We start from the raw sequence: 18,910 nt of genomic DNA, 5'->3' as shown, positions 1-18,910 counted from the left end.
GCGCACGTTCCATGAGAAAATGCGCAAATCGTTGATCCGTTATCGTTGCCGGGTGCGTCGTTTTAAAGTCCGTCCTGTCCGAGGCTCCCTTCGTGGCTCCGTAGCATCGGTTTTCCGTGTAGGGTTGTCAGCCCTACCCAACCCCCAACCTGGAGAACCAGTTGGTACAATTTGTCCCGTTTTTAAGCGCGGGAGACTCGCCTTCATCCTTCTCCGTATGCAGTTTTTCATAAAGAAAGAACTCCCAGCGGTCGCCACGTGGAGGTGGAGATATGCTTTGGTAGTAGAGCTGTTGGTGTTGGTTCAGCAGGCATTTCCCAGGTTTTATGCTCCATCGTGGGTAACAATCCACGTTTCGCCCTGGGACCTATACTACCCTTCTTGTTACAAGAAGTCTGCAAAAGAAAATGAATAGATCAACATGCTAGCCTACAGAGCACTCAGAGCAATGGCACATTTGGGGACTAAATATATTCGCACTTGCAAAATTCATACCTAAAGTAAGAACCATTGAAGAGAAGTTCGAAAATCTCCTTTGATGTAAGTGGTGGTCAAAAGTGAAGGCTAGACAAGCGCCAAGAAACTCCTGTCTAAGTTGGAACGAAGGAAAAATGATCCCAATAGAAAACAAATTAGACATGGAATAGAAAAGTACCATTTCTCATCCTACTCGAAGCAAGCTGCTTGAGACCATAAAGAATACATTTAATACGCACCAGCCGTTAAAAAATGTTAATAGGGTCAATGGATAACTTACTGCGGAAAGAGGGGGATTGGGAGAATTGGGACGACAGAAAAGTTGGAAGAGAATTTGTTCACACACCATTATATGCGCAGATACAGAAAATAGCCAAAATCATGAAAGTAGCGATATCGTCCAACTGTTAAGAGAAAAAGGAAAGTAAAAAATACGCGAAGGCTAAGACCAAGGAAGGAGACATAAAAGTAAAATACGCTTCAGTTTGTTTCCATCCTCAGAAAAGATGATATGGTGATCTAGAAAGAATATATCTCTGGAAAGCGATTTTTCATCAAGTCTTCTCGATATCTGATCTGAAGCTGAAGAACATTGAAGAGAAAGCGGATTGTGTCAGATATTTAAAAGAGAAATTTGATACTAGACCTAATGAAATTTCCCGCAAGACAGTGGGAAGCCCTTTTGTAAGATAGGGAGTCTGTCGAGCAGCAGGTTAAAACTAAGGCATCTTAGCTGATGAGTGCTCATCAACGAGGCTTATGGTACAATAACATCGTAGACGTCCCTCTCGATTTTTTTAACTCAGGGGCAACCCCATATCAACCGTGAATGTTCGTGGATATAATCATATCCGGTAAGACCACTGACTTAACGCAACATTTTTGTCTTAGTAACCACGATCCGCTGTTCATGCTAATTGTTATTAGGCCATCAATTAGAATGAGAGAGGAACATACAGTGAACGAAGTCCCATGTTATGTATTGTTATCGATCATTTATTTGCATTTATTTGCAATGTTAGTCCAACTTATTCTGCGCTGTAGTAAAGAAATGGGTTTCGCTGTTCCGTCTTTCTTTCGCCGCTGGTGCTCCAATTCCTTCACCCTTTGCTGCCTCTTCAACGCCTTCAGGTCACTACAGGCATACTGCTGAACCAGAAAGATCCCCTCCTGCTCTAGTCGCCTCATTACCTTCCATGCGCTTCGCCATCGAGAGACCGTAGCGCATACTCCTGTTAAAAGGGGCCGTACTTGAAACCTGGTCTGGTACTCCTCAGGTGTGATTGCCCTCCGTCTGGTATCTACTGGGACTGATCTACTGTTTCCAGGGACAAGTTTCTACGCGAGAGAGTGATGCTTCCGCACCGTCTAGGAACCCGGACGCCGGAAAGGCTTTTAGGGCTCCCTCTGGGAAAACAAATGAGAGCGATTGCAGCTTCTATAACCTGGGAGTGGCCTCACCCACTCCGATCCCTATCTAGTAAGGTAAATCTTTACCTTTATTAGAAACATCTTGGTAAGGAGAAAAGAAGCATAAAATCACAGACTTCAAATAGGATAGATTTATTCCGTAAGCTGGAAATACAAAACCTGATTAATTAAATTACAATTAAAGTACATATATATTGGGGTCTGCACCATTGTTCCCCAATATGTGCGTTGGGGTACCTCCCTATAAGGGGCAAGCAAAGTGCTTCAACAACTAAGGCAAGGCAAATATAAGTTGGAAATAGGCAGAAATTGGAAGAGCCCAGATCAAGGAAATATTGCGATGCTGGTATTTACTCGAGTCAAATACTGAGGAGAAAGTTACCTCAAACGATTCCCTACGCCGCTAAAATACATCATTCGAAGACTTTGGCCAAGATATTGATTGGTTATTTGTTTATTATTTGTTTTATTTTCAGTTTACAGATTTAAGTAGAATTCCCAAGCCTAACATGCGTGATTCTGGATTTGAGGCGTTTTTTGATGTGTTTACAAGTTATGGAGCTATAATACTTTCTTCAGTTTTACGGCGAAGTTTTCTATATACTTAAACTACTCAATTTTCAGCAGGCCAATGTTACTGATGATGATCAGTTTCATTATCTCATTATCAGTTTCATTGGGTTGAATAATTCAAAACTCTGTTTCATCCGGGTTCAGTCGGAAATCTTGCTGATGATTCGATCATTCCGCATTTGGTTTCGGTCATTTTCTAAAAGTTGGTAGCATACTATTTGTATTTGAACAGATATGACAATGGCATATATTTTGAGGCCTCAAATTCATATAAGCGCATGGCCCTGAATTTTTTCAAATTTTTGGATTGGGTAGTTTCCGGAAATGAGTCCTGCCATACATTTTTGCCGCTCACTCACTAAAATTAAAATTTTCGTTAAAATTTACTTGTGAAAATACTGATAGTGGGCTTTCATCTTTCTGGTATACAGGGATACATTAGGGGAAAAAATATTTACATCCCTCCTTTGCATATCTGGGGGCTCCCATTAAACTTCACCTTAATTTACTATATGTCCCTTACTTACAGTTTCCGATATGTCACTCGTGGCACTTCATAGCTCCCGCATGTCCAATTTTGTTTGAATCGGTGTAGCCGTTTTGGAGAAAAGTTCGTGTGACAGACGGACAGTGAATCGATCTTAATAAGGTTTTGATTTACACAAAATAAAAAATAAAATAAAAAGCACTCAACCATTCGCTACATTTCGTGGACCCATCACAACCCAAAAAAAGCAAAAAATCAGTTAGGCAAGTCAAAATTGTTAATTATGTAAATGGAAACCTTTGCCGAACCTATTTGTCATTTATTCCAGGGGTTTTTAACGACCGCATAAACAATTACTATATTTTCAAGCCATCTGAATAATTGTACGTCATTGCTATCAGTTAATGATGATATATATAACTTGGTTGAAAAGGTGTTCTTAAACGCAACATTGACAGCAGAGGCATCATCGCTGCCGCCGTTTATGATTAATTATTTGACTGTAAAGGACGCTGAACGACGCCTCGCGATAATGAAGAGGAAAATGTAACAGTGGAGCAATGTCGTAACACGCCACGATTACTTCCAAAATGAGATTGTATCGATCGTGGAGAAGTTGCGAAAGATTGATCTGAACATCGAAGTCGATAGGAAACGGCTGAAACGACGGTGGGTTAATACGCTGGATGCAGCTTCGACAGCCTCTTGCTTCTTCCACCCAAATCAGACGTACGACCGAGTAATTTATACAGAAGCTGAAAGAAAACATAAAGTCTTTCTGGATCGGAGCAACTTCACCCATATAAATGAGGGGACTGGCTTACCGCTAAATATTGAGCCGGATTTTATTTGTAACTAATCGCCAGAGATACCGCATCTAGATTGTTTAGCTGATTAGGCTACGGGATTGTGGACACTCCTGTAAGAGACCAAACATTTCTTGGCGGATTTTTTATCCAACGCGGCTAGGACCTTGCAATTTTTGTCTGTAAAGCCCGGCTGGCAGTGCTATTCAATTGTATGGGGTTGAAACCCCCCATAATGAAAGATTTCGAGAGCAACAGTTTCCGTATGCTGTCGCTAATAACAGCGAGAATTTCATGATCGTAATTATTATCGATTGTGATTTTCGACTCCAGATTGGAAAAATGTTGAATGCTTTTAAAGTTGTGCTCTCCTATAGTCATTGTTTTCTACTGTTATTGTGTTATTGATATTTTGTTTGTTACTGGATTATGGTCTTCGTCGGGATTCCATTTATGTGGGACGCACTGCATTATCCGGTGAACAAAATTTTTTCCCATCTAAACTTCGGTGTTTATTCCCATCTGATTATTATGCTAAATTTGAGGTGGTGTCATTATTCAAGGATAGAGCACCACCCCAATAAAAGGATAACCTGAGGCTATATTGCCCGCCCCCCTATGCGCTCCGGCATTCATCAATACTAGCCAAGCGGTGATATGTTCAAAACCCATAACAGTGTGTTTCCTTTTTAGGCTCACAAGGAAATTTACTCTGAGCACAGGATTTACTGGATGCTAACAAATTTGGATCTTTGGAAATCGTGCTTGACCAGCGCATATCTTATAACGCACTTATATCAGCCTTTTATTGAAAAAGAGTATCAGTTACCTGCTGGGTAGCCTTTTCTCTATGCAAAACAAAACCTTATTAAAATCGGTTCAATGTCTGTCTGTCTTTTTTTTTTGAGGACGTGGAAATCTTTGAAAGACATTGGCCTGGAGACGCCAGCGTGTGGGATTCTTACCCACTAAAACCACCCCCGACCTTGATGGCAGGGATGAGCCTGTGTGTCCACTGTCCCTTTCCCGAGCGTTCCCAACGCTCTTGCCGTCTATTTAGAGATCTCTCCCTTTCGGCGTTCTTCGTCTGCGATAAAGGAGAAATAGACTTCGCATTATATATATTCGTCATCTCATCTGCCAGGATGTCAATGGGCATCATTCCAGAGACGACGAATGCTGTATCATCTGAGACAGTCCTGAATGCCGAGCACACCCTTAGGGCTGTTCTTCTGTAGACTGAACTCAGTTTGTTAGCGTTAGATGTAACCTGCAATGCCTTTCCCCAAACTGGAGCTGCATAGAGTAAGATCGAACTCACTACCCTAGCTATAAGCAACCTGGAACCATGTCTGTCTGTCGGTCCGTCTGTCTGTCGGTCCGTCTGTCTGTCTGTCTGTCAGTCTGTCTGTCTGCCTGTCACAGGCACTTTTCTCAGAAACGGCTATACCGATTGACACGAAATTTGGTGAGAAGGAACTGTGGGCCCCCAGACATGCAGTCAGTGATATTTGAGATTTAGGCGGGTCCCCATACATGTAAAAGGCGGGTGTAAAATTTTTTTTTCACCAAATATAGTCATGCGGGATATCAAATGAAAGGTACGATTAGTACTTTTCGAAGCCGGTCTTAGTTTTGAGATTTGTTAAAAATGCGGGGAGTGGGAGGGGTGCAAAGTGATTGTTTCTTTAACGGACCCATTCTCAGAAACTACCCAACTGAAAATTTTGAAAAAAATCACGAAGCTGCCTCTATACGGTGCCCAGGCTTCAAAATACTCTCCATATCGATATCTGTTCAAATTAAGTTAATAGTAGTATATTACCATATTTTTGGGAAAATTGAGTAAAACCCCCCTTAAGTTTATCTCAGAGTTATAAAAGCTGGTAGTAGTATAAAACATAATATGAGGTATATTATCTCCAAGTTTGATCAAAATCATACTATTAGTAACAAAGTTACAGTAGCTCAAATTTGTCTTCACCGTGTAAATTTAAACCCGAAGTACTAAATCTGATATGCTACGTACATTTGGGATAGTTCTACACTCAAATATACTCACGCAAGAAGCAAACAAAACCTTTCATATCTAAAGCGCCCAGCTTCCGGTTTCCCGACTTGTTTTCTATTTGCTAGAGATATTTATTGATCCTGCAAATACCGCTATTTCAGAAATCACTTGTTCCCTTCATCAGTGTTAACAAGTCAAACTTGTTGTTGTCACTAGCGAATAGAAAGAAGGAAATCTTAATTATTTCAAATTACCTATCCAATGCGGGTCATCCTAGAAAAACAAAATTTAGTAGCATTATAATCTTCGATGGCAATACAGTCTAAATCGGGCCGTGACCTCCCGGATGTATCGCCTTCAATTATCTCTATACAAAGACCGCGTTGTCCAGTTAGACAATCATTTCTTGGCTTCCTTTTTGGTCAGCTACCATCGGCTACGCCTTTTAGCACTCGATGTGGCCAGTCCAACCCAATTTTCAGATTTTGAATAGTGTGGATTTTGGTTGTTCGTCAAATAATTCATACAATTCATGATTGTATCTGATTCGCCAGGCGTCTCCTTCCTTTATGGTACCAAAAATATTTCAGAAAACTTTTCTTTCGAAGATATCGGTCTGCTTTTCCAGGGGGTGCACATATGTTTTATGAGCAATAGTAATTCGCCTTTATATCTCGTGTTTTTCGTTTTCGTCCTTCGAGAGCAGACCTCCTAGGTGGACAAATTGATCCACCTGTTAGAAATTATGTCCGCCCATTGTAATGTTCTGAACACTAGCAGCCGCCTTTTGAGTTTGGGTCATGTATTTCGTTTTGGATTCATTGGTCCCACTTAGCACGCTGCTCACTCGAACTGCTCGAACACTTCTTTCGCACAAAACATTAATTGAGCAAGAATATGCACGGTGTCTGCGTACGTTGCCAGTTGCGCTGATTTTACCAATAACCTACCTCTGGTATCAATAAAAGGCACCACCCTGACGACGCATTCGAGCACCAAGGTAAAGAGGGAGGGGGCGAGACCATCCCCTTGCTTAAGTATCGAAACCTTAGGGGAGTTTTGTATCAGTTCATTTTGGGAATTTGCCTGGACTTCGTTGTTAATCTTGTAACTTTCACTAACCGAACTATCTTCGGTAGGATTTTTACCTCGGTCATTATTCTGTACAAAGTATTAGAATTTAGATTATCGTACGCCTGACACAAGTTAATGGACAGTTGGAGCACATCAGTGTCATATTCGCAGCACTGTTCAAGCAAATGCTGATCTGCTAATATCTGCTCCGTTCAATCGTCTGAATGAGAAGCCACCTTGGTATTCCCTGATGATGTTATTTGTATACACTCTCAGTGCTCGTTTGATTATGTTCATCAGAACCTTGTACCACGTGCACAGCAATGAGATCCCCTGTAGTCTTCGGAATGTAGACGATCACCCTTTTTGTACATTGTACAAATTACACTTCTCCTCGACTCGTCAGGTATTTGTTCGGTTGTCCAGATTCTGCTGATTAGTTTGTAGATTCGACTGGTAAGCTCTGCTCCCCCTTCTTTTAAGAGTTCTGCTGGAATGACATCTATTCCCGGAGCTTTATATGATTTTAATTTAAACAAAGCTGGCTCTACTTTGTATCAATTCGGGGCTGCGAGTACTTGTTCTCCATTTGCGTCATCTGGAATGACATGTGTGGTAGTTGTGTGCAACAGGTCTTGAAAATACTGATCTTTGCAGAGGGTGACCTCTACACAGGGTGATCTCTCCAGAGGGTGATTCGCGGTTTAAAAACTATGCTCATTTATTTCACTGTGCTAAATACTACTCGTACATCGTTCTTCTTTAAGTTGTCGTCAAGTGCTAAAAGTCTGCAGATCTTCTCAGCGTATCGCCCTAGTCCGTGAAACCTGTCTTTAGATTAGTAGGTAAGCTTCGATTTTATTGTTAGTAGCTTCCAGCCAGGCATCATTAAACTATTTGTTACGGTTCCTCCGTTCTACATGCCCGACGGTGTTTTCAGCAGCACTCTGGATACTACCCCTAATTTGTCACCACATTTCGCACTTACCTTCCTCGAGACCATTATGAGCTAGTGCGTCGAAATGTGGCTTGATTGTTGACACGTAAACCACATTGATTTTAGGAGTCCAGATTCTGTGACTAGGCTAGGAAAAGATTAAAGTCAGAGTTAGCACCTTACCTTACCCTCACATCCAATGTATTTGAGCTAGCCCTTTTTCGACGAAGACGTGTTCAGTTTGATTGAATGTCTGCCGTCTGGTGATGTCGACGTTATTTCATGTATATTCTTAAGGGGAGCAAGTGAAGCTTACAACTAAATTTTTGTTCCTGGCGAAGTCCATGAGTCTTTGGCCATTACCGTTTGTTTCTTTATAGAGGCTTTGCTCTCCTCTTATGCTTCTATGGAACAGTTCGTTGTCAATTTTAGCGTCGCAATCTCCCAATATTACCTTGATATCACTGGACACCAATCCGTCAAAAATTATATCCAGCCGGGTGTAAAATTAGTTTTTGTGGACATCATTTTTATGCTCCGTTAGTGCATGGCAGTTGATATACCGCACATGGGGAACCTTCATCTTGAAGCGGATTAAGCAGATTCGTTCATTAGTGGGTTTGAAATCAGTTACCAGCTGTCTAAATCTGTTGTTTATGACAAAGGTGACACATATTTCTTTGCTTCTTCGCTCTTTGTCTCTGGTAAATGTTGTGTAGCCATTTCGTTTCTTGGAGCTCCTGCAGTCCACCCGGCCGAAAAAGGGATCGCACATTCCAAGACCCAAAAGAGTAGTCCATTTTACATGGCCGAAGTCATTGATGTTTGATCCATCTAATCCCAGGTTATATCCTGGATAAGTTGATATTTCCTGAGGAAGAGTCGTCGACGCTTCGCTCAACCCCCTACCAGGAGGGCTGGTCTGGATATTTTTTTCTGTTTCAAAGTGCAAAAAGCTCGCCTTAACGCTCCTCCGTCTGCTGCCCAGTGGTTTTCATGTGGAGGTAGAGGTGGGATTTGAAAGCAGAACTGTCGATGATAAAATACATAGAACGTTTCCCAGGGGTTCTCGCAAAACTTTATATCTAAAGTATCCAGCTTCCGGTATTCCAACTTGTGTGCATATATCCAAAGTTTGTACAATTTTTTTCTACATCAAACTTTCAAAATACATTGATTTGATCCAAAACTTTCGAATTCTCTAAGATTTATTCAAATGCCAGATATGCAGCTTGACTCGATGCTGTTGGATCTTCTAGCCATCATGCTTTGAAAGAAATTGAAAAACATCCTGGCGAAAATGTATCATTAAAACAAAAGTTATTTGTGAGCAACTTTAACTGCTTAGAGATATATTAATACAACGATTGTGAATGTTTTTGTTGTCGTCATTTAATTCGGTCGGAAGAAAGTTATAAAACGCAAAGACAACTATTTCTGAAGTAATTAAACTTTTTGATGAGTTTGATAAAATCAGTGTTGATTCGCATGGAGCATCTGATTTCTGTGAACAAAATGCATTTCAGATTGTTTTCTGTCTTAGGAACATTCGCTTTATGTCAAAAGAGGAGAAAGCTTTGATGGTGTGGAGAAGTTTGATTAGACAACTAGACAAACACTCCAGCGTTTGGTCACTCGCCCTGAGAGACTAGGACAAGGCAAGACGTTCCCAAGAGAAAATTGTTGCTATTGCTCAAGATGTCGAAAAGGAGCCCGAATAATCAAATAGACAACGTTTCACGCAATTGGGGATTAGCCAGCGGTCCCCACGCGGAATTTTGATGGAAGATTTGAAGATGTTCCTTTACAAAGGGCAGACAGTGCATCAGCTGTTAGCTGTTTACTGCCAAACGCATCTAACCTACGCTCAAGCCATCCTGAACCTCAATGAAAGGAGGACGACTTTTCATCAAAAATTATCATGAGCGATGACGCTCATTTCCGTCTTAGCGGTTACGTGAATAAACAAAATAATCGATTTTGGACCACCGCAAATCCGTGTATCACCCACGAGGAGCCATTACACCCGCTTAAAGTTACTGTTTACGCTGGAGGAGTCATCGGACAATTTTTTTTTAAGAATGCCGCGGACCAAACGACGACTATGGACGACATGCGCTACAGAGCCATGATTACCGAATTGTTTCTTCCTCAATTGGATGAATAGACTTTAGAACATGTGGTTCAAACAGGACGGTGCAAGGCGCATACTGCTCGAGGCATAGTCGATATTCTGAAGGAAGCATTTCCGGGTCCTCTAATCTCTCGTTTCGCTGATTTGCACTGGCCCGCCAGATCACCCGATTTAACCGTTCCAGACATCTTCTTATGGGGTTTTTTGAAGTCGCGGGTTTACGTCAACAAGCCTCAGACTCTTGAAGCCCTTAAGGAGAATATTCGCCAAGAATGCGAGAATCTGTCGCCCGAAGTCCTGGCAAGAAAGATGGAAAATATCATTACACGGGCCGGTATGGTCATCAACTCTGGACACGGCCACTTGACCGATATCATTTTCTCGATTTGATAGAATAAATTCTAATGCATTAAATAAACAAATTTCACAAGCAGAACCATTAAAGAAAAAATTACGACAAAAGAATATCGGGTGATTACTTTTGCCCCATCTTGATTTAAATAGGCCTCTCATGTACTCAGTATAAACTTTAGTGGGAATTTGATTGCAGTCTCTAATATAGTCCATGTCCGAAAAGGACCGTGGAATTATGGCTACCCGACAGGTATTTACGTTAAACTCTCTAGACCTTCATGTCCTTGCAACTCGAATGTGGATGTGAAATTACCATATTTTGCAAACTTGGCCGCTCCAAACGATGCTATTTGAAAGCATACATTGTATTTCCGAATGTGCTGTACATTGTGCTTAGATTCCTGAGCAACTCCAGCAATATGAGTTAGAAGTAGATATGGCGGGTCAGTTAGTGATGGCAAATTGACCTTGCCAATGGCACAGTATATGCCAGGCATTTCTTCTGAAACTTGGAAGCATGACAATGTAAGCACAATATAGCCATTAGATGAATGAGGAGTTTCGATGCATTTTATACTCAATTTTGAAACTGAATACTGCTTTATTGGATTCGACTTTCAATCTTGTTTGACCCGGTCCTGATCGTTCAGCTTCACGTCGTGTGAACACCATGTTGTTGAAATATTTTGACAAGAAAGTACCACAGTTCCAAAATGGAAAAAGGAAGGTAATTCAATAGAAATACCGTCCGATCCGATTACATTCTCATTCCATAAAGAGTTTTGAACGCATTTTTAACAACCGCATTCGCGGAATCGTTGAAATAACGATTAATCAAGCTGGATTTGTGAAGAACTGCAGAACTACTGACGCAATACACGCTGGAGAAACATCGTGAGAAGCATAGTCCTCTTTATCACTGCCGATGGCAGTAAACTACCCAGCGATTTAACTATTTCGGTTCTTTGCTATTAGCCAATGGAGAACTGCGTTATGAAATTGCTTCGCACATTAGCGCAACCTAGATGAAGTAGCGTTCTACAACTGGTGTTCTTTAGGATCGACGTATCAACAAAGGTCTTAAATCAAAAATTTACCGCTATGTCGTCCGTTCTACCACTTTCTATGGTTCAGAGTGTTAGCCGACTATAAAAGACAATTAATGGCGTACTGCGGTAATGGAGGCAAAAATGTTGCTTTCGAATAGTGACCTGGCACGTTTTGATCACACCCGCGATCAATATGGGGTTGTATTGATTGTGCAAAAATTGAGAGAAAGGTGTCTTCGATGATATGGTCACGTAATTCGCACTAACGGGATTCACTTGCCAAGATGGGTCTGAACATCGAGATCGATGGTAAGCTACCAAAAGGCCGACCGAAACAAAGGAGACTTGATACCCTGGATGGGGATTCGAAAGCCTTACGAATGCATCCAGATCAGGTTTTTGATAGAATGAAATGGCGAAACCGATCACGACGAGACGACGCCGGTTGTGAATGGGACAAAGGCTGAAGAAAAAGAAGAAGAGCAACCACATTTGTATATCGACTTTTATGACGACCGAATTAAATGCGTGTCTATACTAATAGCGTCCATTCACAATGTGAGTTCGATTAAAGAGAACTTTAATATGATCGCTCACTTACAGCTGTATACTCATGTTTATTTGACAATGTCTATGCGTCTATGACGCTCATAGATGCCTTTGAATTTTTTTTGTTTTTTCTTCCCATACACATTTTATATGAAGAAATCCGATCTTAACTCACGAACGCGGACCGCTTTCGCGCAAACTTCCTAAACTATAGGAACATACTGTTAAATTTTGGTGACAATCGGTTTGTGCGTTCTAGAGTTATAAAATTGCAATACACTTGCAAGAATATTTTATATATATAGATAAGATAGTATTTTTTTAAGGATTGCGAAGTCCATTTGATGTCGGACGGGACACCTAAACTTCAAAAATATTAGGCGATGACGGGTGGGGAGTTGCTCCCAGGGCAGAGGAGAGGCGGCGACTGACGACTTGCCTCTGCCTTGGTAAGAAACCGTAAAGCCGTCTTCGCCTAATATATAGATAAGATAGATTTTCAAAACTTATTGGGTGCACGGAAACGTAGATGTACGTATGTGCATTTTCTACTGAACTTGATATGATACTTACCTTGCTTTTAAAATATACATTTTATTTTTCTAATGAATTGTTTATGGATTTAATGAATTACTAGTGTCGCCCACAAAATTACATCAAAGGCTCTAGATCTTACAGATAATTAAAAAGTTCCAAATAACAAAGTTTAGGCCGATAAACAATTTCAACGCAAGGGAATCAGATGTGTAAATATTTACACAGAAGTAGTCGCGTAAAGTTCTAGCTCCTAAAAGCTCCCATCAGATATAATTTAATTTATTGCAAATGTCCTACTGGAAGCTATTTATTAGTTATCTCTAAACGTGCAACCTTCCTGTCAGCTAATAACACTCGTCTCTCCTTCCGTACTGTAATCACTATCACATCTCGCCCCGTTTCTTCATTAGACAATATAATCAACGTATAAAGATGTACAATAAGCTTCCGCTCCACCTCCTTTAGTATTCCCAGCGAATGTCTCACAATCCGATTATTTCCCATTTTATAGTAGAAAATGTCCTAATAAATGTTAAACGACTTGGCTAATGGAAAAACGAGGAGGGATTTCGAAATACAGACTGCCAAGAAGTTTTTTGGAGAACAATTAGTTTTTCCAGCAACCTGTTGATGTCTAAGAGATAAGCAAGTTTCTTTGTACTGCTTTCGATCGACTTGGGCATTTAGTGTGAGGAGACTCCTGGCGCTAGGTGAAGTAGATACTTTCACACGTATAAGGATACAATTAGTAAATTTTGTTATGTGAGTAACCCCTACATTTTCCCATTGTTTTGAACTTTGGATCAGATAGTATCTGCTATTGAATCGTTGGTAATGCACAATCAGTTCTCGTGAAGTCGTTATTTGAGCTATGTAAGGAAGTTACATGTATTCAGAAAGCATTTAGTAAGGAAACGATGCCCAAGAAAATTTCCGATGCAAACCTACAACTGACTAAATTTCAGTTACAGGTAAGTTTTGTTTAGTTTACTGGGGGGAGTCGCAGCTCCGAGCACTTAGGCTATTGTTAGGCCCATTGTACTATCCCCGTAAATTGCCTATTCAATGGTTTCCCGCTTACGGAGTTCGCAGGCTTTAGCGAATCTGAGAAAATTCTCCAGAGGCAGAGAGTGTGCAGATTCTTCATTGAAGAAGATGAGGATGTCGGGCAGCTGCATAAAAAGTACAGGGCCGTCTCATCCTCCTCCTTATATTGGCTGCTCATCGCCGAAACCACTACCCTAATCTTTTCCATATGGTAGTTTAAGGAGCAGTGTCCCGTTGAAAGCCCTATTAGGGTTTTCATGTCCCGCTTCTTAAGGGACAACAAAAATGCCACTCTAGTGGCCCTAGACTCCTGCCGGCAAGCGTCCAAATTTCTCCACTCGGTTGCATGAATCCTGGCAATTTCACCCTTCAGAGTAGACTTGACAGTAGATGGTCGGATTTCAAGAGCTGGCTCTGGCCCCACCATTGTGGATCCAGACCCTCGGCGAGCCAGTCTGTCAGCCTCCTCATTACCAGCGATGTTAGAGTGCCCCGGCACCGACATTAGGAATGTTTCGTTCAGTCGGTCAAGTTTCAGCAGCACCTGATGACAACTCCACACCAACTGGCTTGATATGTCGTCGCCATTTAGTGCTGATAATGCCGCCCGACTATCGGAACAGATTGGAATGGTGCGACCCCTCCATTTTTGTCGCAGACATTGTTCTGCTGCCAATGAAATGGCATATATCTCCGCCTGGAATATGGTCGTCATTTTTCCGAGGGGTTGGGCCAGTTCTATAATCGGATTCTTCAAGAACACCCCTGCACCCGATCCATCCTTCATGACTGACCCGTCTGTGAAGGTTATTAGGTCTGTAATCTGAAAAGACTCATGGCCATTTGTCGACCATTCTTCTCTTCCGATGATAACGACAGTGTATGTCTTTTCCAAGACGAATCTGGAAACCATATGATCAATTGACATCAGGACTACCGGATGTTTTCCAAGGAATTTCCAGATAGACGCATGACCGTGTGATTGGTCGCCTTTCCACGCCCCAATGGTATCGAGCCTATATGCGTCGTTGGCCGCTTTCCGTTTCACCTCCAAGTGAATGGGGGGTAAATTTAGGATAACTTCAAGTGCCGCAGTCGGTGCAGTACTCATTGCTCCAGTAATAATTAGGCAACCAAATCTCTGAATCTGCGTTAGCAGCTTCCTGCTATTTGCAAAGTTCAGTCTTGGCCACCAGACGATGCATGCATACATCAAAATGGATTTTATTATGGATGTATACATCTAGTATATTCATTCTGATGAAAGTCCTCAGGTATTACTGACCGCATTCCCACAGCACCAGAGCAATCTGCAGGATTTCTGATATTGTTTCTGGATATGGTCCTTCCACGTTAACTTGGAGTCGAAATGAACTCCAAAATACTTGACTGTTTGTGCCAGCTGGATTTCAGCCCCTGCTAAGGTGGGTAGCGTATAGCTACCCCACCAGACGTTCCTAGTGAACATAACTAGTCCAGTCTTCCTAGCGTTCACGGCGAGTCCATTGTGGAGGCACCAGCTGTGGTTACAGGTAAAGTATCCAAAAAGTATCCAGTTCCTCTATAGCTGAAGTGGTGAAATGTGATAGTTTTCAGAAGAGATTTAGTCAACGATATCAATTGACTTTTAGGAGACTTTGTAAGAATTGAAATTTTAGTACAAGAAGAACATAGAAAGCAATACTTTGGACAAGAATGAAGTTTACAGAGTAAATTCCAAGAATTTCTCCTACATATCTGGACCTGGAAATTATTTTCGTTTACGGTAAAATTTCCATGGTTAGAATTTGACAAGAGTTCAATCAATCTAGTGTCGATTATTACTAAACTTCGAGGATGGTTCAAACAATCAACGGCAGAAAATGATCGCACAAATGCTTTATGATCCACAAACCGCTTTTTAAAATTTATGTAAAACAAAGTTTTATTAAAACTAATTCAATGTGTGTCTGTTTGTCACATCCAATTAACTGGCAAACGGTTGAAGCTGCTGTTACGAAATTTGGTGAAAACATGTGGTTTGCCAAACTCTACATACAAGCGGTGGCATCATTTTGTGTTGAATTTAAGAGGCGGTCAAAGTGTAGTAAAGGTCCCAGGGTGGAGCATAAAACTGGCAAATGCCTGCTGAACCAACACCAACAGCTCTACTACCAAACCCTATCTCCACTTCCACGTGGTGATCGCTGGGAGTTCTTTCTTTATGAAAAACTGCAGACGGAAAAAGATGAAGGCGAGTCTCCCGCGCCTAAAAACAAACGGGACAAAATGTACCAACTGGTCCTCCAGGTTGAGTGTTGGGTAGGGCTGACAACCCTACACGGAAAACCGATATTACGAAACCACGAAAGGAGCCTCGGACAGGATGGATCTTACAACGACGAACCCGGCAACGACAACGGATTAACGATTTTGCATTTTCTAATGGAATGTGCGCTCCCTGTACAGACCGAATGCTGCTGAGCACCTAGCCGATACCCTGTCTCAATATAGGGCAGCGTTACAAGAGATGCAATGGACAGGGACCGGTTTTCTGGAGAAAAGCCGCTACACCATATATTATAGCGGACATCCAGTAGTAGGAGTAGGTTTCTTAGTCAACCAAAAAGTGAAACCTGCTGTTATCGGCTTTGAAAATATAAGTGAAAGGCTATGCACTCTGCGCTTGCGGGGCAAGTTTAGAAATATAAGCCTCATTAACGTTCACGCCCCTACAGAGGAGACTGCAGAGTCGGAGAAGGATATCTTCTACGAGGTAGTTGAGCGGACTCTCGAAGCCTGTCCCAAGTATGATATCAAAATTATACTTGGAGATTTCAACAGTCAAGTAGGGACGGAGGCAGTATTCAGGCGATACATTGGTTTCCATAGCTAACATAGGGATACCAATGATAATGGATTGCGCATTATCCAGTTAGCAGCATTACACGAAATGGTTATTGGAAGTACCTGGTTTGCGCAGAAAGCGGTTCACAAACTTACGTTCTTCGACAAAAGTATTCGTAATAGAAAAGTATATTTGGTGTTAACTCTTACAGACAGTTGCAAGGGAATTCGAAAAATTTGCTATTATGTTAAAAGTCACGTTAGAAGTGTCATCTTTGAAATACATTTTGTTAAAAGGACCAACGGCGACAATCATTGTAGACATTTACTTGCTGGGCTCCAAGAAAAGTTAAAGAATTGAGGCAGCGTTTGATGATATCGCCTCTGCCCTGCGATCGAAACCGCAGAGCTAAGATTATAATTTTTTAAAGAATTTTCTTACAAGATGTTTCTTTTAAAATTTAAGATGAAGTTCCTCATAAGTAGGGCTTATATTTTCTTTCTTCAATTGAACTTTTCTCTGAGTAGAAAAACAATTTCTCCCTTTGGCAGTTTTAAGATATTTTCAGGACAAAGCAATCGCATGAATTGAATGAAAACCAGCAAGAAAAACGAAAAACCACTTGTGAAATTCTTCTCACAAGGAACGAAAAAAAACGTCTTTTGTTTAGAATCGTAACGAGGGATGAAGAATGGATTTATTTCGGGAATACTTTTAAAAATAAATTACGGGCTAATCCAGGCTAACCATCATCATCGACTCCAAGGCCAAAACGCTCTGGAAAGAAGACAATGCTCTGCGTGTGGTGAGGTCATAAGGGTATGATTTATTATGAGCTTCTAAAATGACGTGAAACCGATGATGCTACCGATGACGGTACCGACAGCAAATGATCAATTTTAATCAGGAACTGCTTGAAAAGCGATCAAAATGGGACAGCAGGCACGAAAGAGTGATTTTTCAACACGACAACGCCCGCGACACACAAGTCAGGGACACCATTTGCACTTCGTTGGGATGTCCTACCTACCCGCCCTACTCACCAAATTTGGCGCCTTCGGGTGTTGTCATATAGCATACCAGATTAGTTCATGTGGCACATAGTCAAACGCTTTCTCCAGATCCAGAAATACAATGCCACGAGGGTTCCATGTTTTTCCATTCAGCAGCATGCATTGTGTCAGCAGTTTCGCAGTTCTTAATAAGCCCGGCATGATTCTCGGTTATTTGAACACAAGGTCATGGATTTTCGTAAAATTGACTATACGCTCGCCACCCTCTTTGCGCGATCAAAATCCTTTTCCCCATGACACCAGTTGCCCCCGCGTTTTCACCCACACGCCCATTAAGTTGCCTAAAATGATGACATAAGCTGCGTTCTATATTGCTTTCGCGAGCCTCCCAAACCCATGACGACGAGCACGGTGAATTACGTTTTGTTTGCTTGTCAGCGTTTAACTGTCAAAACGGAATTTGGAGGAGGTAATTATTTAAGAAATACTTTGTGTAATGCATGTATTGTCTGCAATGTAATTTAATGGAATATTCTCTTTGTTTCTGAGCTTATTTGACATTTCAGTTCACTGTTTTTAAGTCACAACGCGAATGCAATCGAAAGCTGACATAACCATCGCGGATAGACACAAACTTCAAAAGGGGCAGTTCGCGAGGTCTGCGAGCGTTGTGAACGTCAAACGGACCGCAGCTATAGTTATCAGCGGGCACGTTACAGGTTTTTGTATAGAGAAGTTGCCAGAAAGCAAAAAAGTGAATAGCGCAATCAGCTAATATGATGATGTGCTTCATCAGATTGTTATCAAATCGTTCGACTTTTTTAATGGCATCACAGAAACACTCTGAGATGACGATCTCAATACCGTATTAAGTATTTGGATTACTAAAATAGAGAAGTTTATTGCCATTTTTGCTACGTTCGCGTTCTATATCGCAACTTTTGGTACCAGACCATCAGGTTTCCAGTAGAGAACAGAGATCAATGCGCCTTTTCCGAAGGGCTCTTGCGAGCTTTTCGGTCTCTCCTGCGAGGGTGCCAATATTTGCAGTAAAGGCATAAGTACGTAATAATTAAAGAACTTTTACTTACCTCAAAGCTAATAATTCCACTATGGTCTTGATCCAATGTGTTGAAAACGTAATGTGCATAAAGGCCTGTATTTGCTGCAAAAATAAAAAGAGATTATGAGAAAATTAATTTCCATATTTCTCTAAGATGATTTAGAGTGCAAGGTTGTATGAATTATTTCACATTAAAAGGTTGGAAAATGTGTGGGGGAAGTATTGTTGGACGCCATCAAGTGATTTACACAAGTAATGGAAGTTGGGTTATTATTTTATGGTATTTCGCGAAGTTTGTCTAGTAAAAACATTTTGCGAATGTCGTTATGTAATAACGTCGAAATGCTTCTATGAGCTCTTATGATATTGAAGGCCAAGGTTTCTCAAAAGGCACATCGTTTTTCCTTGAAATTCCAAAGCAAAAGCACTTAATCAAGGATTCCCCACATAAAAGCGATGCTTTAGCTCCTTGGTACTAGCTACAAATTCCTGTGAGGAATGTGCTTATCAAAAACAAACAAAAGCTTTCAGACTCATGCAC

The 18,910-nt window shown here is 41.2% G+C and overlaps 1 protein-coding gene across 3 annotated transcripts in view; it reads right to left on the bottom strand.

Annotated features, from left to right (window-relative positions):
- Positions 1-18,910, bottom strand: part of LOC119657659 (Kv channel-interacting protein 4) — a 443,826-nt gene that overhangs the window by 20,425 nt on the left and 404,491 nt on the right. For all 3 annotated transcript variants that reach the window (XM_038064686.1, XM_038064683.1, XM_038064684.1), the window contains one exon: positions 18,398-18,471. In XM_038064686.1, the coding sequence (XP_037920614.1) occupies positions 18,398-18,471 (74 nt within the window). The remainder of the gene's footprint in view (positions 1-18,397; positions 18,472-18,910) is intronic.

The sequence above is a fragment of the Hermetia illucens genome, chromosome 5 (assembly GCF_905115235.1).
Source record: "Hermetia illucens chromosome 5, iHerIll2.2.curated.20191125, whole genome shotgun sequence".
NCBI classification, from domain to species: Eukaryota; Metazoa; Arthropoda; class Insecta; order Diptera; family Stratiomyidae; genus Hermetia; species Hermetia illucens.
The sequence above is the reverse complement of the archived record's forward strand: the minus strand, read 5'-3'. Positions and strand labels throughout refer to the sequence as shown.